General features: G+C 43.3%; 1 protein-coding gene across 50 annotated transcripts in view; it reads left to right on the top strand.

The window, feature by feature from the left end:
* The window catches only part of LOC127468700 (IgGFc-binding protein-like), a 59,915-nt gene extending 33,423 nt beyond the window's left edge, over positions 1–26,492 (top strand). For all 50 annotated transcript variants that reach the window (XM_051782098.1, XM_051782101.1, XM_051782108.1 and 47 more), the window contains 34 exons: positions 348–589; positions 684–967; positions 1,077–1,354; positions 1,651–2,249; positions 2,626–3,190; positions 3,342–3,541; positions 3,642–4,022; positions 4,377–4,663; positions 5,056–5,327; positions 5,562–5,645; positions 5,882–5,974; positions 7,384–7,631; positions 7,913–8,090; positions 9,131–9,239; positions 9,751–9,845; positions 10,469–10,645; positions 11,433–11,635; positions 11,943–12,087; positions 12,818–13,062; positions 13,729–13,893; positions 14,329–14,453; positions 15,141–15,409; positions 16,614–16,822; positions 17,318–17,459; positions 18,633–18,883; positions 19,504–19,633; positions 20,220–20,385; positions 21,108–21,284; positions 22,781–22,911; positions 23,815–24,014; positions 24,970–25,108; positions 25,413–25,544; positions 25,892–26,006; positions 26,227–26,492. In XM_051782098.1, coding sequence (XP_051638058.1) covers positions 348–589; positions 684–967; positions 1,077–1,354; positions 1,651–2,249; positions 2,626–3,190; positions 3,342–3,541; positions 3,642–4,022; positions 4,377–4,663; positions 5,056–5,327; positions 5,562–5,645; positions 5,882–5,974; positions 7,384–7,631; positions 7,913–8,090; positions 9,131–9,239; positions 9,751–9,845; positions 10,469–10,645; positions 11,433–11,635; positions 11,943–12,087; positions 12,818–13,062; positions 13,729–13,893; positions 14,329–14,453; positions 15,141–15,409; positions 16,614–16,822; positions 17,318–17,459; positions 18,633–18,883; positions 19,504–19,633; positions 20,220–20,385; positions 21,108–21,284; positions 22,781–22,911; positions 23,815–24,014; positions 24,970–25,108; positions 25,413–25,544; positions 25,892–26,006; positions 26,227–26,380 — 7,190 coding nt within the window. In that variant the 3' untranslated portion in view covers positions 26,381–26,492. The remainder of the gene's footprint in view (positions 1–347; positions 590–683; positions 968–1,076; positions 1,355–1,650; positions 2,250–2,625; positions 3,191–3,341; positions 3,542–3,641; positions 4,023–4,376; positions 4,664–5,055; positions 5,328–5,561; positions 5,646–5,881; positions 5,975–7,383; positions 7,632–7,912; positions 8,091–9,130; positions 9,240–9,750; positions 9,846–10,468; positions 10,646–11,432; positions 11,636–11,942; positions 12,088–12,817; positions 13,063–13,728; positions 13,894–14,328; positions 14,454–15,140; positions 15,410–16,613; positions 16,823–17,317; positions 17,460–18,632; positions 18,884–19,503; positions 19,634–20,219; positions 20,386–21,107; positions 21,285–22,780; positions 22,912–23,814; positions 24,015–24,969; positions 25,109–25,412; positions 25,545–25,891; positions 26,007–26,226) is intronic.
* The last annotated feature ends 212 nt before the right edge of the window (positions 26,493–26,704 follow it).

Here is a 26,704-nt window from a genome sequence, read left to right on the forward strand (position 1 = left end):
TTGTTGGTAGCATTCTGAGTTGTCTTCAAAACCCACGCTGGCTACTACTTGCATTTACATTTGAGGGCTGTTATTTGCCTTGTGTCAATCTCCCTCCCTAATAAGCCACAGATTGGAACCTCTTCCAAGTTGGTGTGGGTCGTGTGTGCTTCTGCAATGAATGTGTTTGAGTAGGTGTGAACATCATGCCTGGGAAAATGAATCCTATTTTGACAGAGATGTCTAATGACTCTGTCTCTGTGTAAAAGCAGTAGACCAGTCATGGGGCCACAGCCCTTTTTAGGCTGGGGATAAGAGGCAGTGGGTAGTGCTCAACTAAACTTGCCCTCTGGTCTTTCCACTGTCAGAGACCTGTGTGGTGGAAGGAGACCCTCACTACCACACATTTGACAAGCAGCTACACAGCTTCATGGGCACCTGCACTTACACCCTCTCCAAACTGTGTGAGAGCAACAGCTCCCTGCCCTACTTCAACGTGGAAGCAGCCAACGAGCACAGGGGGAGCAACACTCGTGTGTCCTACGTCCGATACGTGGATGTCGATGTGGCTGACCAGCGGATAAGGCTGGGGCGGGGTGGAGTGGTGACGGTAAGCCCCAGGGGAGAGCCTGTGGGGCTGTGCAAGAGGAAAGAGCTGTGCCAAATGGGTTGCTTCAATCCTGTCTTGCTTCCTGTCCCTCCAGGTGAATGGAGTGGCAGAGATCCTGCCTTGCAGCCCATCCGCAGGTGTGCAGGTCTTGTCCAGTGGGTTCTACACTATGGTCATGACAGACTTTGGCTTGAGAGTGAAGTTTGATGGGGTCCATCGGGTGGAGGTGACACTTCCAAGCACCTTTGGGCAGAAGGTTTGTGGCATGTGTGGGAACTACAACGGGATGGCAGCAGATGACTTCCTGAACCCGGAAGGGATGCTGGAGCCAGACTCTACTAGCCTGGGCAACAGCTGGGAGGTGTCCAAAAACAGCAGGTGGGTGTGCCTCCCCAGCAGGTCTGGGGACACGTCAGGCAAGGGGAGGAGGAGGCACCAGGAGAAGCCCACAGATGACCCAGGGGCCCTTCTCCCTGTCTTTCCACAGCTGCTCAGCCGGATCACTCCCCACCCCAGCCTGCAATGACACGGACAAGGAGGTGATCGCCAGCAGCCCCTTCTGTGGGCTCCTCATTGACACCAGTGGCCCCTTTGAGATCTGCCACGCTGTGCTGAGCCCCAGCAGTTACTTTGAGACCTGCTCGTATGACCTGTGTGAGCTGGGGCTGGACCAGGAGACCCTGTGCAAGAGCTTGCAGTCCTATGTGGATGCCTGTCAGGCCCTTGGGGTCCAGATACCCGTGTGGAGGAACACAACCTTCTGCCGTAAGTCCACACGTGGTACCACAGATCGTTACTCTCAGGAAAACACAGGACAGGAAGGAAAGAGTGAGGCAGAGAAATATTCTCACTGTGAACTGAGGGGATTTACAGGGAGTTGTCTGTATTAGAGGCACCATCACATTTGCTGTTTCATTTGATTGGGTAGGACTAAGAACACACATGGAGCCAAGCAGACCAGAGGGAAAACAGAGACCGTTACTTTTTCAAAGGGGAAAATACCTCAAAAGAAGTGTTGAGTTATGTTCTGCAAGTAATTGCCGCATCTTCTGTTTCTGCAGCGATCACCTGTCCGGCCAACAGTCACTATGAGCCCTGCGCTGCTGCCTGCCCTGCCACCTGTGTTGACCCAATGGCTCCAGTCACCTGCAGCCTGCCATGCGTGGAGGGCTGTGTGTGTGACAGCGGGTACCTGCTCTACCACGACCGATGTGTGCCCAGCCAGCAGTGTGGGTGTTGGTACAACGGGCAGCACTACCCGGTGGGCTCCGAGTTCTGGACGGACAACAGCTGCTCCTCCAAGTGCACGTGTCCTGCACGGGGAAGCAAAGTCCAGTGTTTCGAAGCCTCATGCCCTGGGGGCCAGTACTGCGGGGTGCAGGGTGGGAAACCCGTGTGCCTCGAGCACTCCTACGGCATCTGTCACGTCCACGGGGACCCTCACTACAACACCTTTGACAAGGTGACACACAACTTCATGGGCAACTGCACCTACACCCTGGCCAAAGTGTGCTCCAACACCACCTCCCTGCCCTACTTCAATGTGGAGGCCAAGAACGAGCATCGTGGCAACAGCAGGGTGTCCTACGTGCGCGAAGTGCTGGTTGAGGTGTACGGACAGCGCATTGCCATCCTCAAGCAGGAGACGAGCCAAGTGCTGGTAGGCAGCGGGGCTGGCACGGGCGTGGTGTGGGTGCAAGGCAGGGCTGGCTGTTCTTGGCAGGTCCTGGCATGTACCAGCTGTCTCCATTGTTCCAAGCCTTGGGGGTTCCCCTGAAGCCACTGGGCCCCTTTGTTTTTCCCTTCCAGAGGGGTTGGAGGAGGAAGAGGCAACCAAGGAATGTGTTCTGTGTTGAGCAGAGGCCCCTGCAGAGCGCAGGACCCAGACACGGCTCTATGGGCCCCAGGGGTGTGGGGTGTGAGGGTATCCCAGGCAGCTGTTTGCCGTGCCTGGCCTGGCAGCTGCTTTCCCCAGGCAGGAGACCCCGGGGAGGCCAGGGACAAGTCCAGGGCCCATGGTGCTGTGTCTGCCCTAGGTGAACGGCGTGCGCCAGACCCTGCCAGTGAGGGCAGCGGGAGGTGCGATCACGGTGAGCAAGAGCGGCCGCTACATCGTCCTGGAGACAGACTTCAGCCTCACAGTGTCCTACGACACTGACCACTCAGTGGAGGTGAAGGTGCCCACCACCTACTTCAACCTGACCTGTGGCATGTGCGGGAACTTCAACAACCGGAGAGACGACGAATACATGATGCCCAACGGGCAGCAAGCCGCAGACTCCAATGCACTGGGGGAGAGCTGGCAGGTCCCAGACAGTGACCCCTCTTGCGGTGTCCCCGTCCCCTCCCCACCCTGCAGTGCAGAGGAGGAAGAGCTCTACAAGTCGGACCGCTTCTGTGGCATACTGACCAGCACGCCCAGCTCTTTTGAGACGTGCCACAGCGTGATCAACCCCCAGAGCTACTTTGACACCTGCCTCTATGACCTTTGTGCCCTGAATGGTGGCCAGGAGTTTCTGTGCGCTGCTCTGGAGGCCTACGCTGACGCGTGCCAGGCAGCTGGCGTGACTCTTCTGCCCTGGAGGAATGCTACCTTCTGCCGTGAGTACCTGCCTTGCCCTTGCCAGAAGGGAAATGTGCCACTCCCCTTGCCCAGAACCTCTGGCCAAAGGCAGTCTTTGGCCTTCCCCCTCCCAGAAGGCCTTCCTTGCTTGAAGTCTTGCTGGTCCTAATTGTCCCCTTCCCATTGCAGCCCTGAAGTGTCCTTCCAACAGCTCCTATGACCCTTGCATGACCGGCTGTCCTGCCACCTGTGTTGACCGACAAGCCCCACAGAACTGCTCCAAGCCCTGCGTGGAGGGCTGTGCGTGTACCTCTGGCTTCCTCCTCAGCGGAGACACCTGCGTGCCCGAGGCCCAGTGTGGCTGCCTCTTTGAGGACAACTACTACAGCGTGAGTGAAAGCCCTGCCCTGGTTTGCACCCCTCCCAGGGACTTCTTTCCCTCAATTTTCCTGCGTCTTACACTGATGTTTGGCGTTTCCCTTCCTGCAGGAAGGCGAGTACTTCGTGAACGAGAATTGCTCTCGCCGGTGCCAGTGTGAAGCCAACAGCCAGATGGTTTGCTCTGCCTTGTCCTGTGGCGAGGAGGAGGTCTGCAAGATCCAGAACGGCCAGAAGGGCTGTTACCCAGCCAGCACTGCGCTCTGCCACATCTACGGTGACCCGCATTACAGCACCTTCGATGGGAAGCTTCACCACTTCCAGGGCTCCTGCAACTACACCGTTGTGACAGGCTGTGACAACTCCTCCATCGGGTTCAGTGTCACCACCCGCAACGAACATCGTGGCAGCCAGAGCTGGACAGCTCTGAACTCTGTGGCACTGTCCCTGGAAGGCCTCCATGTTGCACTGCGCGAGCGCAAGGCCGTCTACGTAAGCCCCTCACTTTTACACCTGGGAACCACAGATGCACTAAGCACCCCTAAATACCACTCTGTCCCCAGGGAGAGCTTGCTATTCCCTCAGCCTGCTGTGCGCTCGCAGAAGAGCCTGGCGAGGCTCTGAGTGAGGCAGATGTGGCTGCTCGTGCAGCCGCAGATTTTGGGCTGGTTTCCTGACTTTTGGCTGGGCCGTATGTAGAGCTGCTGGTGTCCTCGTAGGCCTGGGCAGGGTTTCTCATGCCATCAGTGCTTCCGACTCACTGGGCCCTGGCACCACCCCAGTGAGGAACAGGGACCTCTCAGCAGAGGGCACCTCTTTATGCTTCCCTCTTTCCCCCTACTCCAGGTCAACGGTGCTCTGGTCTCCCTGCCTGCTTCTCCTGCCCCCGGTGTGACCATTTCCCTGAGCGGCTCCTACGTGCATGTTTCCACCAAGCTGGGTCTGCAGCTGCAGTTCAACGGGGACCACGAGCTCCTCGTGAAGGTGTCTGAGAAGCACAAGGGCAAGCTCTGTGGGCTGTGTGGGACGTACACTGGGAGCCAGCAGGACGACTTCACGCGCCCCGATGGAGTTGTCGTGCCCGACTTCAATGACTTTGGAGCCAGCTGGATGGTGCCAGATGATGAGTGGCCGTGAGTCCCTGATCTATCTTGCAGATGAAGGACAAGAGGGAGTTTGGGAGAGGGGAGCTATGAGGGCCATCAGGAGGAAGGGTTGGTGATGGCAGGCATGGGCCAAGGGAGAAGAGGCAGTTTCTTGACCTCTGGGAGGGTGGTCCAGGGCCTGGGCATGACACTTTTCCCAAGTTGTTGGGATCGCAACAGCCTGAGGCATTTTCTTCTGTCCACCTGATTCCAGGGGTGGGACTGGTGACTGTGGGCCATGCGTTCCACCCTTGCAAGCGATGCCGTTGGTGCCTGTCTTAGGAGGGGATCTGGGCTCCGGAAGCTGAGGTTTTGTCTGGGGAGGAGGTGAGGAAATGGTGTGGCTGCGGTGAGCTCAGGGCTGTCTGTCTGCTGTGTAGGTGTGACCCAGCCATCGGCCCGCCTGTGTCCTGCTCCCCTGCCGAGGAGGAGGCAGCTAACAAGCAGTGTTCAATCCTCACGCATCTGGGTGGCCCGTTCCAGCCATGCCATGCAGTTCTGCCGCCCCAGACCTACTTTGAGAGCTGTGTCTATGACCAGTGTGCCACGGGCAACAGCACGGAGCAGCTCTGCAATGACCTGGGGGCCTATGCCACAGCCTGTGCGGAGGCAGGGGTTGCCCTGGGAGACTGGAGTGCTGGCACTGTCTGTGGTAAGTCTTCTGTCCATCTCCTTTGATTTCCCTGACTCTCTCCCTGATTCAAGGAATGGGGCAGCTGTGCTGGAGGTTTCCCCACCTGTCACCTCACTGGCCTGGTGTGCGTCCTACAGTTCTTTTGCCATGGTGCGGTGGTGTTTGGGAAGGGTGCAACATCCCCATTTGGGAACAAATCCCCTTACAAAACACACCTTCTCCACCTCTGGTTCACTCTCTTTCATTCATCAGCTCCTACCCCCTCGCCCCCCTTGCCAGACACTACAACACGGCCTCCACATACAACAACCTCACCGGCACCTGGGACAAGCACAGGTACGGTTGTCTCCCATCCATGTTTTTTACTGGCTGTGCTAAGCCTTTCCCCTTGGCTGGCCACCCTCACCTGGCCACGGGCATACCATGGGTGTGTATGTGGCTGTACGTGAGCACTGTGTGACAGTGGGAAATGGTGGCCCCACCTTCACTCTAGCACTCTAACACTCATGTTTTGCTTAACTGGTCTGGTGCTTGGCTTGCTGCACATCTCCTCTAACTGTCTCTTGCCCTAGGTCCATCAACACCAACACCCACGACTCCCTTGCCAGGCACTACAATGCAGCCTGCCCACACAACATCACCAACAACACCAATACCCAGCTCAGGTACTGTTGTTTCCCATCTTGTTTTCTTATTGGCTCTCAGAACTTTCCTATTTTCTGAATTGAAGTGTCAGAGCTAAGTGATAGAGTTTTTATACTGGAGGATCAGAGTTTTCCTTGCTCCCTCAGTTGCACTTGCACAATATTTCTTTATGTCTGGGACTCCTTCTGAGTTCTGACTATGTACACTCTCCTCTAGGTCTCTTTTGCCACAATGCCAAGCTTTTTGGTAAGAGTAGACCAGCCATCTAATAGTTATCTCACATACTCTTTATTTCCATGTCCATAAATATTTAAATTACTTTTTTCTATGGTAAGTTTTCACCTATTATACAGATGTAATTTTTTGTATATTTTGAAATTTAATTTAGTTTCCAAATTTTATTTTTGGGGCGTGATATAAGCCAATTGTATTTTCCTGTCAAAGTCTGATTCAGTGCAATTAGTGTTAGTTTAATATTTAGGATATATACTAAAATACCCTTTGATAAATTTTAATTGTTTCTTTCCTCCAATTTTAAGCACTTATATCTGCATATGTCAGCTTGTTAAATACAAGAGAGTCCTAGCTCACCTAATCAGTTTAGATTTCTTCTGCTTTTTTTTTGGTAACTTAAGTATGCCATTCTGGGAGCATTAATACTTTCTGTGTAAGGAGTTAAGCTTCACATATAGACAACAACCGTACGTGTAGCTACATTTTAACATTCCATTGAAAAAGAAAGAGGAAAGGATCTCTTTCTTTATCTTTTTTTATTATTGGGAAGCACCATGAAGAACCTTCAATCTCAACTCTGTTAAGAGTTGATGGGAATTTTTTTTCTTCAAAACAGGAATTTCTTATTAACATTCAAAATCTTCTCCGCATTACACACTTCAATGAACACACAGTGTACTTCCATTTGTACATATTATCACTGCCTAGTTAACTTTGATATTTTTTAAAAATGTGTAAAGGATATCTTGTGTATGCAATGTTCAGTATAAGTTCCATAAATGATGTGAGTACAGAAACCCAGACAGCTGGTAGTGCAGCTATTCTGGCTAACCAACACTGTAAAGATGTTATGGAAATTCTTCCTATTTAGTCAGAAATAGCCTTTCAGATATCGACACTAAAAACTCACTGCTACAGTTTGTATAATGATGTCTTAACAGCAGTGCCTTTTTTTCTTTCATATCAAAGCCTTTTGCTCACATTTGTTCCTCAACCTCTAGCATAGATTTCTGATACACGAGTACAGGTTTTTTTATGGGTCCAAAGATAGAAGACTGGATTGGCCTTTGGAGTGCTGTTGCTGTCAATATTATATCAGAGCAGCAAATACAAAGTAAAACAAAGTGGAAACCAAGCAACTGCAAAAATCTGATGAAGATTCAGAGGGAATTAGTCTGTCTTTTTGTCTTCACAGACCGTGCTTCCTGCACTGCCTCTGGAGATCCACATTATAACACTTTTGACCACAGAGTCCATAATTTCATGGGAAATTGCACTTACACGCTCTCCAAAGTGTGCAATGTCTCTGAGAAGCTTCCATACTTCGATGTGTCCACAACAAATGAGCACAGAGGAGCCAACACCAAAGTCTCTTATGTGAAGTCAGTGCAAGTGGAAGTCTATGACAACCAGATTTCTCTACTGAAAAACAAGAAAGTGAATGTAAGAAAATACTTGATTAAAAGAGATATATAACATATTTTTAACTGACATGCCAATAATAAAATATTTCCTCTGTAGAGTTTATAGGAGACTTTCTCTTTTTATTAATGACATGTACCTCTTTTAATGAGATCTCCAACAAACTTGCTCAGATTAAATGTTCTTTAATTATTTCCAGTTGCTTTGTGCACAAGATCATATCTTTCAGTAATCTGTACTAGCTGCTGGTAGTTGTAGGAGTCCCAGCAGTCATGCACTAACTTTTACAATTTGCTGTACAGGTGAATGGTCGCAGAATGAACCTACCTGTATTTATTGAGAAGAAAATCAGTATTCAAAGCAGTGGTGGATATATTCTCTTGGAAACTGACTTTGGACTGTGGGTGAGATATGATGGAAACCACTATGCGGAAGTCTCCGTGCCCTCTAATTACAGTCATCTGCTCTGTGGCCTCTGTGGTAAGTTGTAGACTTAGTCATTTTTTAGTGAGTTGTGGAGGCCAGTGATTACTTCAGCTTTTTTTTTTTAGGATGCGTTACTTGTTCTACACAAAACTGGTCCCTGTCAAATGGACTAGAATTTACAGCTCTGAAAAAAAACTTGCTAGACTTTTTCAGTTTCTAAGAGGAACTTTAAAATTTCCTGGTAACATGCTATCCATTTGGAATGTTGTGAGGTATAATTAAAAATAACATTTTTAGCCAAATAAAAAAGCTGCCTTAAGTTCTACACTTTAAAATTAAGGAGAGTCATTTTTTGCTTGGAGCTATTAAAGAATCCTACAAATACATTTTTATGTTATTTACATTCTGATGTATTTGTCTTTTGTTTGGTGTGGAAATGATATACCATTTCATTCTGTGAATTATAAAAACCTGAAGCTGTTTGCACAGCAGAGAAAAATCTTAATAGCTTACTGTCAGCATCCTCAAGTTTTCCTGCTTCTCTTTTTCTGTGCTCTTAGAAGGCATTTATACAACCTGAATGATCATGTTTAAACAATCAAAAGAATGAGAAAAGAAGAAAAAGAAGAAACATTAGACTACTACGTTTCTGATTATTCTTTGGTTTGGATCATCTAGAACTTCCTAGTTCTATTATCTCTCCATGGGTTTTTCATGCTTTCAATGCAGGAAATCTACCTAAGAATATAGTGGTGCAAATAGCACTGTGTAATTTTTAGTCCAACATTCTACACGTAGGAAACAAGAAAATGAGTTGGGATTTTTTTTTTAAGCTAAGAAGTTCTTTCTTGGATGCAATGTAATCTGGTTACACAGGAGCTTGCAGACTTCCTGCTTCAAGTCCACAAGTGTCTGAACAGCAGCTCAGTCAAAGCCTAAAACACAATTCTGCTCTTCTTATTTTGCCCAGTACACATTGTTGTTGCAGATATACTCTCCCTATAATATTTTACTTTATTTTACAGCCTGAAACCTAGTATTGTTCTACAGGTTTGAACTTCATGTTTTCCATAAATCTCCTTTTACCTTCACAGGTAATTATAATGGTGATCCAAATGATGACAATATAAAACCCAATGGTGATATTGCCAGTGGTTCTACTGATCTTGGAGAAAGCTGGCTTGTGCCTGAGAATAACACCATGTATGTATAATAATTTAATCACATGGCATTTGTTAACCAAACTCTTTAAAATCAAATAGCCATCCACTTACTTGCTGGCTTTATCATCCAGTACCATTCCACATCTTCCAACTGCCAATTAGAAGTAGGGAGCTGTACCTGTATGTAAACCAGAGAATGATAAGAGGGTTATGTCCTTTAAGTCTTGTTTTCCAAAGCAGGAACTGTCTGTTGAGTGTGAGGGAGGATGGGACTTCAGTCCAGTTCCCTAATTGGAAACCATAACTGTTTGGATTCCATAACTGGTTTTTTTTTCAGCTAAGAATAAGCCTTTGAATAGCCCAGAAGGGATCAAAAAAATGAGCCCATTCAGTGAGAGGGCTGACATCAGCTTTTCAAAGAAGCTGGATAAAGTCTTGTGACTGACATAAAGTACAGTCTGTTGTGCAGGGTTGTCATGTGTCAATCTTACACTGAAAATCTTATAGTAAATGATGAGAAACACACATTTGATTCTGCTTGCTTTCCCCAGATGCTCCAGTGGTGGGACAGAAGAGCAGTGTGATCCTGTGTTGGAGAGTGAAGCAAAGAAGAACACAGCATGTGGCATGATCACAGACCCAACAGGTAATATGCTGGTAGTTTTCTGTGAGCCATATGATGGAACATGTTACAGTTTATCTTGTCCCTTCTTTATAGTCTGTTTTCCTGAGCTCACACTGGAAGCTGTAAAACCTCCAGTGTAAATGGCCAATGTAAAACTCATAGGTGCTCGGTCAGGATATGTCATCTGTTCAGACAGTGCCCATGTGTCCATGAAGGTTATCTCAGGACATGTTCAGGAAGCTGCTCTTTTCTTTGTAGTGACTTGCACTCTGCTTGCTAAAAGAGTAGTTCAGAGGGCACTGTCAGTGTATGTATTACAAATACTTTAACTAAAATTCTGTACGTGTTCCTTGCATTGGACAGTCCCTGTAGTTGTCTAGAATTAGTGGTTTTCCTAGGCAGCAACACTTAGTTTATGTAAGCTATGTAGTATCAATCTTGCAAAAAGAAGAAAACCTGATCCAGAGGGCTCACTCTGATTCTGCCTTGTGCATCCATTTCAAGTACCGGTTTAATTTACTAAACAAAGTTAGCCTGGAGCACTCACAATACATTTGCTGTGACAGAAAATAGATGGTGGTTATGATCTTATCATTCCAGTTGTTTTTTTCTATCCTTCTATATATCTTTTTTGATTTACACAGGAATCTTCAAGGACTGTCATACCAAAGTGCCTCCAGAGAATTTCTTTGAAAATTGTGTTTATGACATGTGTTTCACTGGTGGACAGGCAATATCCCTATGCTACGGACTACAGGCCTATGCTGAGTCATGTATCAATGCTGGCATATGTATAGAGTGGAGGAATTCTACTCTTTGCCGTGAGTGTTGTGATATAAACATCTATTCTGGATTTTAACTTCATTGTCCTCTACCCTCTTCGTGCACGTTTATTTCATTTTGTGTAATGTTCTGAGTACGGACAAGATAAAAGAGAATCATATGTAGTGATTTATCACAGAATCTAGCCAGAAACAATTTTTCTGTGTTTTTTTAGATGACAGAAACAGAGAAATGCTTCTAGATTTCTGTAAATTGTAATGTTATCCCTGGGGACAACGCTTTGAGTGATAGAAACCCAATTTTACCATGAGCAGCAGGGGTGTGAAAATATAATATATTTTCCTCAAGTGTTCTCAGTGAAAGACAGAGTGTCATTTTTAGTTCTATTTTAAAATACATGGCAGATGTTCAAATAGTAACAACAGTAATGGGGACATATCAGCTGGTATGGGTAGAGATTTTTCTATTCCCTTAATGGAGTGACTTTCTGCCTTCAAACCAGCAGAAAAAGGTTTACTGAACCAACTGTTTACTGAACACAACTGATTGTTGTGTATGATGACATCAGACCTATCCTCGACACAGGCCTGCAATGTTTGACTTTGTTGTGAGGTGAAGTGCAAGGGTGGCCCACGTGTCTTGCCCACCTTTATCAAAAGCCACCCATCTCACACAGAAAGAGAGTCCTCTGTGCACAGCACTGTCCTGTGTCAGGCTTTCTAACAGCAATTTTGTGTATTTTCAGGAGCAAACAGTGAAAGCATCAGGAAAACTTTTGCCACAATTTTGCCCTTTAGAGTGATCTTATTTTTCCTCTTTATCTAGCAATGTCCTGTCCTGGAGGCAGCATCTACAAGAGCTGTGGTACTAGGTGTCCCTCTACCTGTTTGAACATCTCAGCAGCTGATTCCTGCAGTTCTTTACCAGTGGAAGGTTGCTTCTGTAAGGAAGGTTATGTTTTGAGTGGAGACAAATGTGTGCCGGAAAGCAGCTGTGGTTGTGTTGATGAAAAGAACCAGTATCACCAGGCAAGTTACCTCAGGCATTTAAGTAAATAAATAAATAAAGTAAAAAAAGGCGGAGGGGGAGAATCTCATTCCTTATCACTGTGAGAGAAAAAGCATGTTAATAATACTACACAATTAATATTTACACCACTAATAATTTCAAAATAGAATTACTTTGCCAGTCTTCCTGATACATGAGCTGCGTGGCTACAATTACCCAAATGATCACATATCATGCACATTCAAATATTGATAATTTTATTTCCTTACAGTTTTACGTTCTTATTTATCTTATAGTATATAATTCTACACACTTTTTTCCACTCAGCTGGATGAAAGCTGGTTCACCCATTATCCCTGCACTGAACGCTGCACCTGCAAGGCTAATAACACCATCGAATGCACATCCTGGGAGTGTGGAGTCCAAGAGGAATGCAGCATTCAGGATGGTGTGCTGGGCTGTCATTCCAATGGTAAGTCCTGCCTGAAAATCATTCCAATATCAATTCTATAATTAGATCCTCTTCTCCTTCTAACTTCATTATAAATGTTTCTTCCCATGTGATAGTAAAGAAGTCCCAACTGACTGCTGCCATTGCAGTTGGAAATATGATGTTCTGTCTTGCAAGCACAAAGGCCCTTCCTTTGTAGTGAATATCAGCAAAAACTGATGATGCCCAAGGTCACTTGGGTTCTGTTTGTCCTGATAATGAAAATTCATGTCCCACATCACCAGTACTGCAAGCTATAAATATGAGAATAATTGAGAATTGCATTTCTGTGGGTCTGGGCTATGATGAGTGCACTATATATTGATATATACAGATGAAATTTTATTTACTTTTACACCCATGTTTATACAGATAATTCTATATCTTTGCATAGATAATTAGAAAAGCTCTGTATTACTCTCAAATACCATAAATTGTAGCTGCAACAGCATATAGAAATATATACAAAAGTTCATTTGATGCCAGTTTGTCATTTTGTATGTAATTTGCAAATTAAATTTAGGAGGTGGTCTCTAGAAATTTCTTATTTTCAAATAAATGTCATTGGCATGAACCTGAGATGCCTCTGTGAAAGTTTGCTCACATAATATTTATCAGGATTAGGTTGTTACACTTATGCAAACTCCTTTATCAGCTGACTCCATGACTAAATCCAGTACAAAGTTCTTAGATATTTTTTTTTCACATTCAGGTCAAGCAACATGTCAAGTGATAGGAGATCCCCATTATTTCACTTTTGATGGAATGAAGTACACTTTCATGGGAACCTGCACCTACACTTTGGTTGAGGTTGTCAACACTTCCACCAATGTCATTCCTATAACCATACTGGGCAAGAATGAAGACAGAGGACTGAGAGGGGCCACATACCTGAAAGAAGTCTATATAGATGTGCATGATGTACGAATCACCCTTCAGAAAAACCAAGGAATCCTGGTAGGTGGTGGTGCTCTTTACTCTGGCAAGAAGTATCTTAAAATTAGCTCACTTACAGTAGCTGTAGGAAAAAGGATTTTCATGTTTCCTAAGGAATATGTACGCATATGCTTAATACTTGTGGGCACCTCCATTAAGTGGATATCACGAGCAGATATAATTTCTCAGTAGTTCCCAAGGCTTCTGGTTTGGGTTTACTGTTTTATTGGTCATATCTTTGAGATGGAGCCCAGAGCCTCCAGATTGGAGAACTGTTGCTTGAATTAAAGTATGGGACTCCCCACTTCAACAGTTCTTGTCAAGCCAATCACCTATAGTGGGCTAACAAGAGCAGAGGAAAGGCAAGTCATACTGTATCAGTTTAGAATAACATGGGGATCCATGGCAGTCCTGGAGGCAGGGAGTCTACCCTAAGGGTGAGTAAGAGCTTGCTCACTACAGTGATCTTTTCAGCTCCCTGTTAAAGGCACATGATATGAGTCCTGCCCATCTCTCTTCAGCTAAAAGGCTTATTCCTGCAACCCATAGTTGGAATATGCAATGGTGGAAGTGTAAACAGCTAAAACTGTCACACAGAAATCTTCAGCACTGCTAGAACTATAGACTGTGAGCAGAAAAGCTTTCGTGGAACAATGTCCATACTGATAAAATGACATGTCTCTCCAGCTGAACAATGAGAGAGTCTACACTCCAGTGGAGAACCGACTGCAAGGCGTGTCCATTGGAAATGTTGGCAGATTTATAGTCGTGGAAACTGACTTTGGTGTGATAGTGAAATATGACGGCGATCACCATCTGGAAATCACCCTCCCACAATCTTATTTCTCACAGGTAAGATTTAGTGTGCAAACATCTGGCTCTTCAAAACTACTGCTTTCTGCATTTACTTCTAATTCCTTTTATTCTTGCGTTTTGCTATTGCATCTTTCTTTGTAGTTGTATTGTAACACATGACAATTATTTCCTTTGCATTTTTTTCTCTTCACAACAATTTCCTTGTGTTCTGAGGGGGTAGTTACAGAAAATTACCTGTCTAGAGGAATACATCTAACTTAGAGAAATAAATACCTTGAAGCCTCAGGGAATCACAGATTTACTGCAATATCTGTTTTGTTTCTCCATGGGTGCAGTCAGAATGTCTAACATGTCTAGTACAAGATTGGTGGTTGATTTGGTCACATTATTTCATAGGCAATGAATAAGAAGTTATTGGGGAAGTTGATGTGAACAGGTCATGCTTAGAATACGGTTCTTTTTTGTTTGCAGGTGCATGGCATGTGTGGTAATCTCAATGATAATCGTGAAGATGATCTGTCCTTGCCCAATGGAACAGTTGTCAGTGCCACACAGTTTGGAAATAGCTGGAAAGTGGAGGAAGACAGTGATAAGGGGTAAATATTAATGTCTTTTCATACCTTCCATCTCGCTTCAGAAAACAGTCAATTGTTTTCAGTTGTTTTGACTGTCTACTACTTTGTAACATGTAAGCAGTGAGAGTGAGACTTTTCTTGAATATGAAGCCCAAAGAAAGGCCATCCCCACAGGAAACCACTGCACAGGCCAGAGGGAACCCACAGCCATTCTATCAATTGACATACACACTTGGGGAATTAGTCTTTGGGGCACTCCAGTGTGTACACAGCCTCTGTCTATTTTACACTGATAACACCCAGAGCCAGATGATGGTGCTGGGGAATGGTGAGGGCCAGCTGCTCCCTAGGGGACAGGAAGTCATATTTGATAACACAGCTGAGAAAACAGTGGCCTCAGGCCCACAGTGGAAGCTGGAGACAGCCTGGCTCAGTCCAGATCACCACACAAATTTGCGGTGATGAGACAGATCCAAGATCAAGCTGTGCGCCAATCCTCTAGTCAGGGTCAAGTTTAGTGAGAGTAACAAGTGTCAGACACAGCATGGTGGTTGTCAGGCAGGTCTAATTCTGCCTAGTCTTTCACTCAGGCAGAAGGAAGACTGTAGTCTCTAGCCTTTTCTACCTCACAGTAGAAAAAACTTTTCAATTTTCACGTCTTCAGCATGCCTTTGGAACTTAGATGCCTGTGTCTGTGCCTTCTTGCAGTTGCTTACCAGACTTAAGAGAAGATGATAATCCCCCTTGCACTGCTGAGAATAAACAAGTCATTGAAAGCCAGTGTAATGTCCTAAAATCAGACAAATTCAAAGTATGCCATAATCTAGTCAACCCTGAAGACTTTGTAGAGATCTGCATCTATGACATGTGCCAGTATGATGGCATGAAGTCTGCTCTCTGCGACATAGTTCAAGCCTATGTGGAGACCTGCAAGAACCATGGAATCACCATTAAATGGAGGAATAACACATTCTGTCGTAAGTGCACAAGCAAGGGAAAAAACTGAAACTTGGATGACTGATAGTATGAAAACAAATAAGCAGAATTATGTGAACAAGTTATGTCAAAGGAAAATAAATCCAAATTCTCACAAAACACAATTCTACTACTATGATTCCATTGCTGTGCTGAATTGTGTTCAGATTCATATAAACCCAGTGATAACTCAGAACTAGGCAAGATATGGATACTAATCTGGAGTTAGAATGGTTTTAGTAGCCACATGAGTGCCATGAGATATTGCAGTGAGCCTAAAATGGAGAAATAATAGAACCAGAAGACTAAAAGAAAGTTGGATACTGTCATAGGACACAGGGCTCAATGACACTCACTGTGATTTGAATGAAAACTGTCAGTTTACCCAGTTGTTTATTACAGGCCATATTCTCGGATTAATTTCCAGGGTATGTGCCTCACTCCACCAATTCAACAAAGCTACATACTAATTATGCAAAAATAAATAAAGATCAGGTAGTGGGGGGTTTATTTGTGGGGGATTTTTCACAATTTAGTATCATATTGTGGGATTATCACATAATGTTGCGGAGGACAAAACAATTAACTGGTTAAAAAACAAGCCAGATGAATGTTGAATAGGTCTATCAGAAATCCCCAGTTGCCTCTTTGCCACAAGTAGAGGAAAATACTGGACTAACAAACTTTTTGTCATGTTAGCCTGTTTCTTGAACTGTCCCCTTACGCGTCTCTAGTCACTGGCAGAAATGTGGTATGGAGCTGGATGAATCTGCAGTCTGAAAGTGCAGTGCATATCTTGTATGTGTTTATGTTTGTGGTTAAGCTAAATTTACACCTGGTTTGCATCAATGGAGGGTGGAACATTCTAAAATATTTGCCCTTAAGATTCACATATGCAGCAGTGCCCAAAGAGGCATTTGCAGCATAACTGGAACACTGAACCTGAATGATCTAGTGCCAGGTGCCACCAGTTCAGGCATACCTGTAATAAAACTGCATGAGCAGCTCCGGAAAGGGTTCTTTGCTTTGTTTTGTTTTTTTGGGTTTTTTTAAGTAAAATACAAAAATAAAAATTGGTTGATCATCAAAATCAGCTATTAAAAGGTAACTCCATACTACCATTTCATAGGCCAATGCGTAGCTTTCAGTGTTTGCAGTGCACTTTGTAGATGTATTTAATAACGCTGCTCCTATTCTCCCACCCAGCATTGCCCTGCCCATCCCGGAGCCATTACAAAGACTGTGTCTCTGCCTGTCCATCAACATGCAATGACATTTTTGCCTCTTCCCTTTGTGACAAGACAGAAGAGTGTACAGAGGGCTGTGAGTGTGATGATAATTATGTGCTCAGTAATGGCAACTGTGTACCTCTGAGCAGTTGTGGCTGCAGGGATGATGACAACAATTACTACAGTGTAAGTAGTTTGTGGAGTAAATCTGTGACTTCAAAATCTATGGCTTTTCTGCAGAAAGTTGGTCTCCTGACAATCTTAATACGAGAAAGAGAGAGAGAAAGATCAAAGTCTTCAGGGTCTACCTCTTAAATACCTCTCATCTGATGAGTAAAAGCTTCAGGCTTGGGTATTAGGAGATGCAGAAGCTTGCTTTGTACTTTGCACCTGAGGCCAAAACTCAGGCACATTTGAAAACAGTCAATTGATCAGAGGTATGCAGGCAGTCTCTCCTATCCTGTTTTGTGCTCAAATTCTCATGTCAAAGACAATAAGATAAATGGACTGAGATCCCCACTCCCACACTCTTGGTGAGACTACGCTTGGATTGAGCCTTTGTGGAATCACCAACTGGACAGGCTGCACCTAACCTGTCCCCACACCCTTAGCTATTGAACTATTATTGCATTGCAAAGCTGAACACCTTGATAACATCTTATCACCATAACTTGTGTTTAGGCTGGGGAGACATGGATAACTCCATACTGCGCCAGAAGATGCCAGTGTCAGAAGAACGGTGTCATCAGTTGTAACAGCTATAGCTGTGATTCTAGAGAAACCTGTGTGATCCAAAATGGAAAACACAAGTGCCATCCAACAGGTACGTGCAAGCAAGTCTTCATTTGGTGTTTCATGAGGGTTGGAGAAGGAGGGGGAGAATATGTGTGTCCATTCTTTCTTCCATGGCAACTCCAGACTTTCAAGGGGAAAGAAGGAAACTCTGACAGTGTTATTGATGACACATTATTGAATATAAAAAGCCTCAGTTCTCATAATAAAAGGTTCCAGCTCCAAACAGAGAATTTGTAGAGGGAAATGGATACTAGGGTATGAAAATTTACTTATATCTAGAAATCTAGTTCGATCTGACTAGTTTAAATAAATAAATAAATTTAAGAAAAAATTCACTGCATGTTGATTTGAGAACAGAAAAAAAAAATCAATAAACAAAATCCAAGACAGAGCAGATCTGAACAGATACATAATAGGCCAGTCAGAGAACTCTGTACTTTTGTTCAATATTGCTTTGGCTAAGCAAAGTTAATCCCATATTCTCTAGGTAAGTTGGGTTGTTTGGGAGACAGCTTATTGCCTAGTGCCTCTGCACTTCAGTTTTGAAGAATAGTATGTCATCAATCATAGTGTATTGAGTATCAGCACAAAAGCATAGTGCAAATCCAGTGTTCCCCTGCTACATTTTGGCAAAATACCGGAGCAGAGGCACCCCAGCAGCCTTAAGGATAGCCTTGCTCCTGGTATAATGGTTTACTCTGCGCTCAGTGGTCAAGAACACAGAGATGATAGTCACTGCATCTGATTGTTAGGTCTGGTGAACCCAATCATCCATTTTGGTAACCTCAGAGGAAATCAGTGACAGCAGTGAGCAAGCCAAAGTTAGGCATTGCTTTTCAATTTTGTAGCAATGCACAGCTGAGGTTTATGAAATCAACATCTCTAAGAGCCCACTGCAAGCCATGCTGTGTGGCAGCAGAGGGCCAATATGCACAACTTAGTCTCTATAATGTCTATAAACTCTAATGTTCTGCTTCAGCTCATCTGGCTCACACTGGTTCTCAGCAGAGGAATGAGTTTTTCTGTCCATCTCTCTGTTTCAGTGTTCATTCACTAGGGTGATGCCTGAGCACCCACCTTTACTTTCAGACCTGCATGCTAGCAGCAATAATTTTTATCTACCATTTTGAACCAATCTATGCATGGGATCTGACACACACACACATTTAAACTGGAGAGTAATGAAGCTCTTCCTTTTTAGGTTTTGGAAGATGCCAGATCCTGGGCGACCCACACTACACCACCTTCGATGGTCTGGTGCACCACTTCCAAGGGAAATACACGTATATTTTGGCTCAGACCATCCCTGACCTACCTGATACTCTCACGCCGTTCAGCATTGAAGGCATTAACTCTCCTTTACTCCTATTTCGACACATTACCTACCTGAAAGAGATTCTCATCAATGTTTACAACCACACAGTGCGGTTCAGGCAGAACAAGCAGGTTCTGGTAAGTTTCTCCCTGACAGCAGAGCATGGAGAAAGACTCTCCCTTGGAGCAAAACACCTCTGGGTAATAAATGTTTGTTTTGAAGAATTAAAGTACAAAACTACTAAACTGTATTATTACAGCAGTGCTATGAGACAACCACAAATGAGATTTTCAGTTGTGTTGAGTCTTTTTTGCTCCATAGCTATGAAGGATATGATTCTACTTCAAACAAATAAATGTATAAATAGAGTTTTGGGAATAAAACACCAAATATCCCAAGGCTTAAAATAAAGCCACACAAATTTTTATCAGTGGTAGGGGAAAGTGTGAATTATGCTAGGATAATTTAATGTCCTTCCCTTTTATTGGTGTGTAAGAATATACATAGCCCCTATATTCGCTTTAGCTCAATAATAGAAATCTCTTATGATGATATGAAAGTACTGTGTCCAGATCACTTTTCTCAATATATGATTTTGTTAACTTTAAAAAATTAAATACTGAGGTTTTTACTGGTTAAATTATCTGATACATTTATCATGAAAAGCAAGAAATGTTGATATGTAGCATTGACCTGTACTGAAGCCAGATTTTAATTTGGCCTACATATAATGAATTTTAATTTATTTCCCTGTTAGTTGGATGGTGTCCGTGTGAGACCCCCTCTTCGACCTCATGAAGGTATTCATATATATCAGAGGATAACAAGAATTTACCTAGAGACAGATTTTGGCTTATATGTGAGCTTTGATGGCAATCAAAACGCAGGTAAGTGATACTAAAAAAAATGTGCTGAAATATTTATGCACTGTCTCAAAAAATGTTGTCATTCCAAAGTTAATCTCGATTTACAACAGCATATAGCTATTTTATTTCTAAGTGTATGGTGAAAGGGCCAGGCAACTTATTTATATGACCCTCATTCCCAAACCTAAAATTCCAATTGCAGAAAGAAACAGTCTGCTTGTAGGAATTCTGTTTCTCAGTGGTCAAGTGGATTGTCAGTGAAGGACAAAAAGTGGGTGATGCATTCAGTTTGTTGCAAAGCAGTAAGCAGCATGCACTAAGAGCATTTGGGCAATGATGTTGTGCTATATAATAACATAAGTAATTACTGCAAGAAATTCTTTTTTTCATGATCCATGTTGCAGAGCACAGAAACAGTCCTGTGACTACATGTATGAACATGTATGTTCAGGGCTGTGCTCACATGCTACATGTGAAGCCCATGTCATGTTACGAACTTCAATCTGAGTCATAAAATGTGGCATTTGGCATTGTTTTCCACTTCTTCCTACACTCAGAGACAACGATTTCTGTGTAACAGCTTTTTTTTTCTTCTGACCTTCCCTAGATATAAAGCTGGCCAACACCTATGGAAGCAGAGTGGAAGGCTTGTGTGGTGACTTTGATGGGAGATATAGAAATGACTTCACAAATCCAGATGGTGTTTGGGTGAAGAACGTGAATGTATTCGGTGAAAGTTGGAAAGTTCCTTTAAAAAGAAGCTCTCGTTTCAGGTACTTGATTTTCTACTTAATATCCGTGGCAAGTACTGCCTCTAGAAGTGAGAGGATTAAGCCATAGTTAACCTCCAGGAATAATTACACTGTCTTATTTCTGGTTTTTCTTCTTCCCTTTGTTTGCGTGTAGGGACTTTTCCTGCTCACCACTAAGGTGAGCTATCAGTGCCCTTCTATCTAGCCAAAAGAGGCCTGAATTACTGCATTACTGTGGTTCAGTATCCCTCTTTGGAGTCACAGCCATTACAACTGCTGGGGCAGAGGAATAAAAAACATCTTTGCCAAGCTCACGGTTGCTGGCAAAAATAAGTACATGCTATACCAGATGGGCCTGAGCAAGTGTAAATCCTGATTTAATGTCAGTCCTTCTCCTGGAACAGGGGTTTATTTCAGCTGTATCCTTCTGACTAACGTTCCAATTTTGTTGAATAGATTGGATGAAGGAGGTGTTCTGTGTCATGCAGAATTTCCAAAGAGAGAACTACAGACATCCCTTTTAATTTAAATACCATAAATCTCTGAGATCTTAGGAAGTATTCCAGCGTGTCTTTGATTTGCTACATCTATTTCCTTCCCGTTCAGGACAAATCATGAGAGATAAATAAGCTTACATTTACACTATGAGGCAGAAGTATTCCTGCAGTGTTACTTAGAAACTAGTGCCATGAATGCTGGATGCACACAGAACACTGATGGTTTCATAATGACTTCATTTATAGACGAGATGTCAACTCAGGAAATGAGTCTGCGGAGGAGCCAGATCCAGGGCTTTTCCAAGGTTGCAACGAAAATCAGCTGGAGCAGCAAAATGCAACTTCAAGATGCCAAATCCTGACTGACTTGAATGGTCCTTTTGCAAATTGTCATTCCACAGTCCTACCGGATTTCTATTTCACGTAAGTGTTTACTGCAGATAGTTGTTCTCCCCATTTGCAAAATCATTTTGACGATAGTTTCTGACAAGAACTTTGCATCTTCAGTCTCCAGGGCATTAATAGAGGCTGAGGATAATAAGTGTCTTTGGGCCCAGTGATTCCATTATTGATATATTTACATCCCCTTATTTATTTTTACATAAATGTGATGGCCTTTCTTTCATCTATTTAGAGTTTACTTCTCTCTTAGCTATATATATATATATATATATTTGCACACAGATAAAGCAGCAGTGTTAAGCATTATACCTGTAGCCCGGGATTTCCAGTGTGCTTACAGTTCTCATCTACATTCAGTGAGAATTTAGCACCTAGGTCTATTGGCTTCCTTTAAGCAATTCTAGCTTCATAAAATCTATATCATGCTGTAGCCAAAAGCTGAAGCTGTCAGTGATGCTTCTTGAATTTTTCATGGAGAAGTAAAAAAAACAGAGTAGTGAAGAGTAACTAACCTGGTATCTTTAAGAAAGTTCCCTCTGCTGTGTTACAGGGTTGCTCTGCCTCCTACCTATACAATTCCTACATACTTAATTTTGAGCTGTATTCATCCCCACATTCATCATTCATCCGTCATTAGTCACAAATATGCCAAGTAGCTGCCAGTTTTCTTTAGTTACATGCTTGTACCTAGTGTTTAGAGACAGACAATGCCCATCTCCTATCTGTCAGAAGAATGTTACAGTATCTTAAGCCAAATAAAGTGGATCACTGTATATATGCTGATTCTTAACATAACTTTTCTCCTCACTCTAGAATTTGGTTGGGCAGCCTGTTCTACCTGCCTAGCAGTGCCCTGATCTTACCAAGGCACTGCATATTTTCAGATTCCATTCATCTTGGATCTCAATGCCTCTGAAAATCAGGCCACAGATATTCAAATGATGAGCAAAACTGAGAAAGTAGCACTGGCAAACAAACACTGGGTAAAACAGCATTCTGTGCTATTAAGGCACGTGGACATGGGGAGGGTACCCATGTATTGAAAGAAGTGTGTAGGCCAGCTGTAAGACTTAGCAGTGCTAAAAACTGCTCTACAAGCAAGATGTAGCTCAAACCAGAAGCAGATAGCAAAGAATAACTGATTGTGCTAAGTCAGGTAACAGTTTATTGCTCATTCCAAGAGAGGTCTAGATTGCACATCAGGAAAATTTTTAATTTAGGGACACGGTTTAGTGGTGGACCTGGCAGTGTTAGGTTAAAGGTTGGACCTGATGATCTTAGAGGTCTTTTCTAGACTTAATGATCTATGATTCTATATGAACACCTCACAGATTAGCAGCAGCTGCACAACAAATGACCTGATCTTCCAATTACGTGTCTGGGGTGCTTTTTATTCCTCTGTTTCCTATCAGGCAGATACTGGAACACAGAACTAACTCAAAGTCAGGCAGAAAAGCAGATGAAAATAAGCAATAACAAATGTACTGGAAATTAATGTTTTCTCATGTTGCACATAGGAGCTGCCTGTTTGATATGTGTGTGGAAGGAGATGAGGTCACTACCTTGTGTCGCAGTCTGGAGGAATATGTGCTGGCCTGTCAGCAGCAAGGAGTCAGTATGGATGGCTGGAGACAACAGACAGTTTGTGGTAAGCATGGGAAGAAATGGGAAGTATGGATTCTGCCTACAGGACTCTCAAAATATCAGGTTTAAGGCTTTTCCTAGACATACCATGTATCAAAACTTCTCAGGGAGTAAAAACGTTGATTCTCACTTTGCTCAGTCTTCACAGTTTAACATGCACATTTGCCTTTCTGGCCTCTCTTCTGTGTCCTAGACTCACTTTCATATTTAGCCTTTAGCTTACAAAGACACTTTGGAAATCAGAGCTGTCAGCTCCCTGTCATCAGAAGTTCTGTGAGAGAAAAAATGTCCCCCGTCCCAATGGGACAAAAAAAAAATAAATTTTGGAGACCATCACAAGCTAGAAGTCTGAAGGAAAAACAATTCATTTCAATCTCCTTTAAAATCTACAAAATATACTATCTTTTTTGCCTGTGAAATTTCAAGATAAAAAAAAGATTCAACTGAAAACACTAAATTTTTCAGACTAAAAAATGCTGAAATAAAACTTATAATCATCTCAAACTTTTTTTTTTACTAAATTTTTTGGAAGTCGTGAGATTAATCAAACCATATTTTCCCTGTGTTTCCTATGACTCTGTATTCCTGGTGAAACACAGTTCCTAAAGTTGTGAAACAGGTCTGGCACTTGCAAGGATGGCTACCCTAAAAGTGTGGGAAGCTGTTTTGAGATCAGTGTATATCAGGAATGAGAGCACATTATACAAGTAGCTTAGATGATGCATTTCCTGACTTTGGAGTGCTTTACTTACAACTTCAGCACTATTATATACGTATGAACATCTCTGTGTATGTATGTGCATCATATGGCCTCCTACAAAATTATGCCTTCTGGATCTGAAAGAGAATTCTATATTTAAGTAATGCACAGCATCCTGGTATAACTGGAGTGTCCTTATTTTTATAGGTATATCATGTCCTGCCAACAGCAACTACAGCTCATGCACGTCTGCATGCCCAGCATCCTGCAACGACCTGACCAGCCCTTCTGAGTGTGAATCACCTTGTGTGGAAGGCTGTGAATGTCTCCCTGGCTATGTTCTTAGTGGTTTTGACTGTGTGCCTTACAAAGAGTGTGGCTGCACATACCTGAACAAATACTATGAGGTACATACAGTCTCTGTGGCTCAGACAGCTCCTGCAGCACTAAACAGTATTTTCTTCCATTAGTTATTTTGACAATCTCCTTGTAATGCTCAGCATGTAATTTTGCAATAGAAACAAAGAGCAATTGTTTAATAAAATTCTGGTTTCTGGAGAAAGGGAAGAGAGACGAGATCCCTTGGTCTCCCTCTGAAACTCTGTCTGCCAGAATACTCAGGGCAGGCACTTGGAGAAAGTATATGATTGCACTCTGACCTCCATGTTAATGCCTCAGCTTTATTAGGCTAAATAATAGCCTCATAGGCACTAAAGTTTACAACATACCAGTTACAGAGAAATTCTGTGGGTCACTGTGGTCCCAGTCATCTCAGTGAAGAGTGATATAGGCAGTGTTGAGAGACTGTACAGCTGGGGAGGACATGAAGAGAGCCCTGAGCAAGGCTGGATTCTGAGGAGAATCCTTCATTGTCGCTGCAGGATAGAACAACTTCATTATCTCATATATTTCTGCATTAACACTGGAGATTTGGTACAGAAAAGGCCTAAGCCAGTAAACATTTTTTATTGGAGGAGAGAGACACTATTAGCAGGAGGCACTTTTAATTAATACGGTAGATAACATTTCCACATTGCCTTGGAGGTATGATGTGATGCATGTGCCACCCTTATCTCCAGCAACAGCTAGACACTGTTGGTTGCATATGTACCCCACCTGGAACTAGGATCTCATACCTCAAACTCTTCTTTTGCCTTCTTTCTTGGGCCATCCTCTAGTTTCAAAGAGCTGGATTAGTAAGATGCTTGTTTTATTTGTACAAACTAATTAAAAAAAAAATCTGCCCTGTTGCTATTCCTCAGGAAAATGTTGGAGAGACTATAATGGTGCCCCGTGCTCTATTCATGCTTTTTTCTGTCTGATTTTATTTGATATTCTTAACATCTCACTGCTGTCTTCCAGATTGGAGAAATATTCACCACTGATGACTGCTCTCAGACATGCCAGTGCACAGAAAGCTCCACTGTTTTCTGCTCTGACAAAGTGTGTGGGTCTGATGAAATCTGTGGCATCTCCAACTACACTCGTGGATGCTACAGGAGTGAGTCAACCACTATCATATTTTCTTTGATGCTATGAAGTCTTGACTTACCTTATAAGACATCACTGGGTTGGGGATAGTTTCAAGGGAGTGTGTACAGAAGAAAAGCATGTAGGGGATCTTGCTCTGATGTTTCATTGCAGAAACAGAGTTTCCTTCCATTATTCCTGTTGTCAGATACAAGTAACTGCCTTAGAAAATACAGGGGATGTGCAGCATTAGGAGTCAGTGTAATCTAAGCAAGAACAGCTCTCTCAGTGTTGACTTATCTGAGAATCAAGTATTTCTCCTTCCTTTTCACTAGGTGGACCATGTATGCCAAACCCTTGTCAGAATGACGGTGTTTGCTCTGAAACTACCAATGGCACCTCTCTCCTCTTCTACTGTGAATGTTCAGAGCTGTACACAGGAGCAACGTGTGAGGCTGAAAAGACAGGTAATAAAACTATTTTGGATTTCCCTGTCTGCACTTTCAAAAATGGATGTTATTATGGAGAAAACTGAGCTTGGTCTTCATTTTCATTATGTAAATTAGTAACCCAGTGGGTGAGAGCCTGTGGTCATCCAAGCAGAAAGAACTGTCAGATGCCCAGTGGAGAGGTGCCAGAAATCATGACAGCATGGCTCTGTAGAGCATACAGGATCAGGGGCTGACACCACTCCAGAAAGCCACATTCATCAGAGAACACAGTGTAAACCAAACACATAGGCAAGGATTGAGAAAAAAAATTCTGCTCATAGTATGGTCAGCTTTCAGTGACAGGGCTCTTATCTCTTCTTCAGCTGAAGACCCTGACACAGAGGATCCCAAGGACTATACATATGCCATCGTCATCGGAGTCGTGGCAGGTGTAGTTGTTATTGTCATTCTCATCTCATCTACAGTGTACCTGTACAGGTAAGGCTTTTTCCCAGCTTTGCTACATTCAAAAGATTCAAAACACATACACCCCTTTTAGCACCTGTAAACCTCAAAACTCCCATCAGTCAAATACCTGCAAGGACCAGAAAGGAACCACAGCACTTGGGATCTCTTTTGACCATTGTTTGACTTCTCACTATAGATAAGAACAGAAACTAAAATTGGTTGTTCTTTTTTTTTTTTTCTCATTGTACAGGAGAAAGAGAAATGTGGATACACATACAATAACAAGGGATTCTTCTTTGAAGTGGTCCAGGGATGAACTGGATGCCAGAGTACACGAGCAAGATTATGGCTGCATCGTGAACAGTGCATTTGATCAAAATGAATCCCAAAATACACAGCTATAGTTAACAATATTTTTCCAATTCATTTATCATACTTTCTGCTCTTATATTTTAATTATATTTCTACTACTTTGAGAAGAAATAGTAATAAATTTATCATTGCGTTTGTTGAAAACCTTTGAAGTTGTGAATTTAAAATATCTCTCGGATCTCATGTTGTAGACCCAAACTGGAATATGCTCTAACTGACATGAGAGACTCTGTTGTCTTCAAAGGCTGTTTGAAAAACACAAAGTCCAGACAGAATTTGACAGCCCAAGTGTGCTGCACACCATCACCTACTCACCTCTGAGAGATGTACAAAACTGATGCGGTAGACTGTGGTAG

Source organism: Manacus candei, unplaced genomic scaffold, assembly GCF_025592945.1.
Source record: "Manacus candei isolate 608988 ecotype Guabito, Panama unplaced genomic scaffold, ASM2559294v1 h1tg000015l, whole genome shotgun sequence".
NCBI classification, from domain to species: domain Eukaryota; kingdom Metazoa; phylum Chordata; class Aves; order Passeriformes; family Pipridae; genus Manacus; species Manacus candei.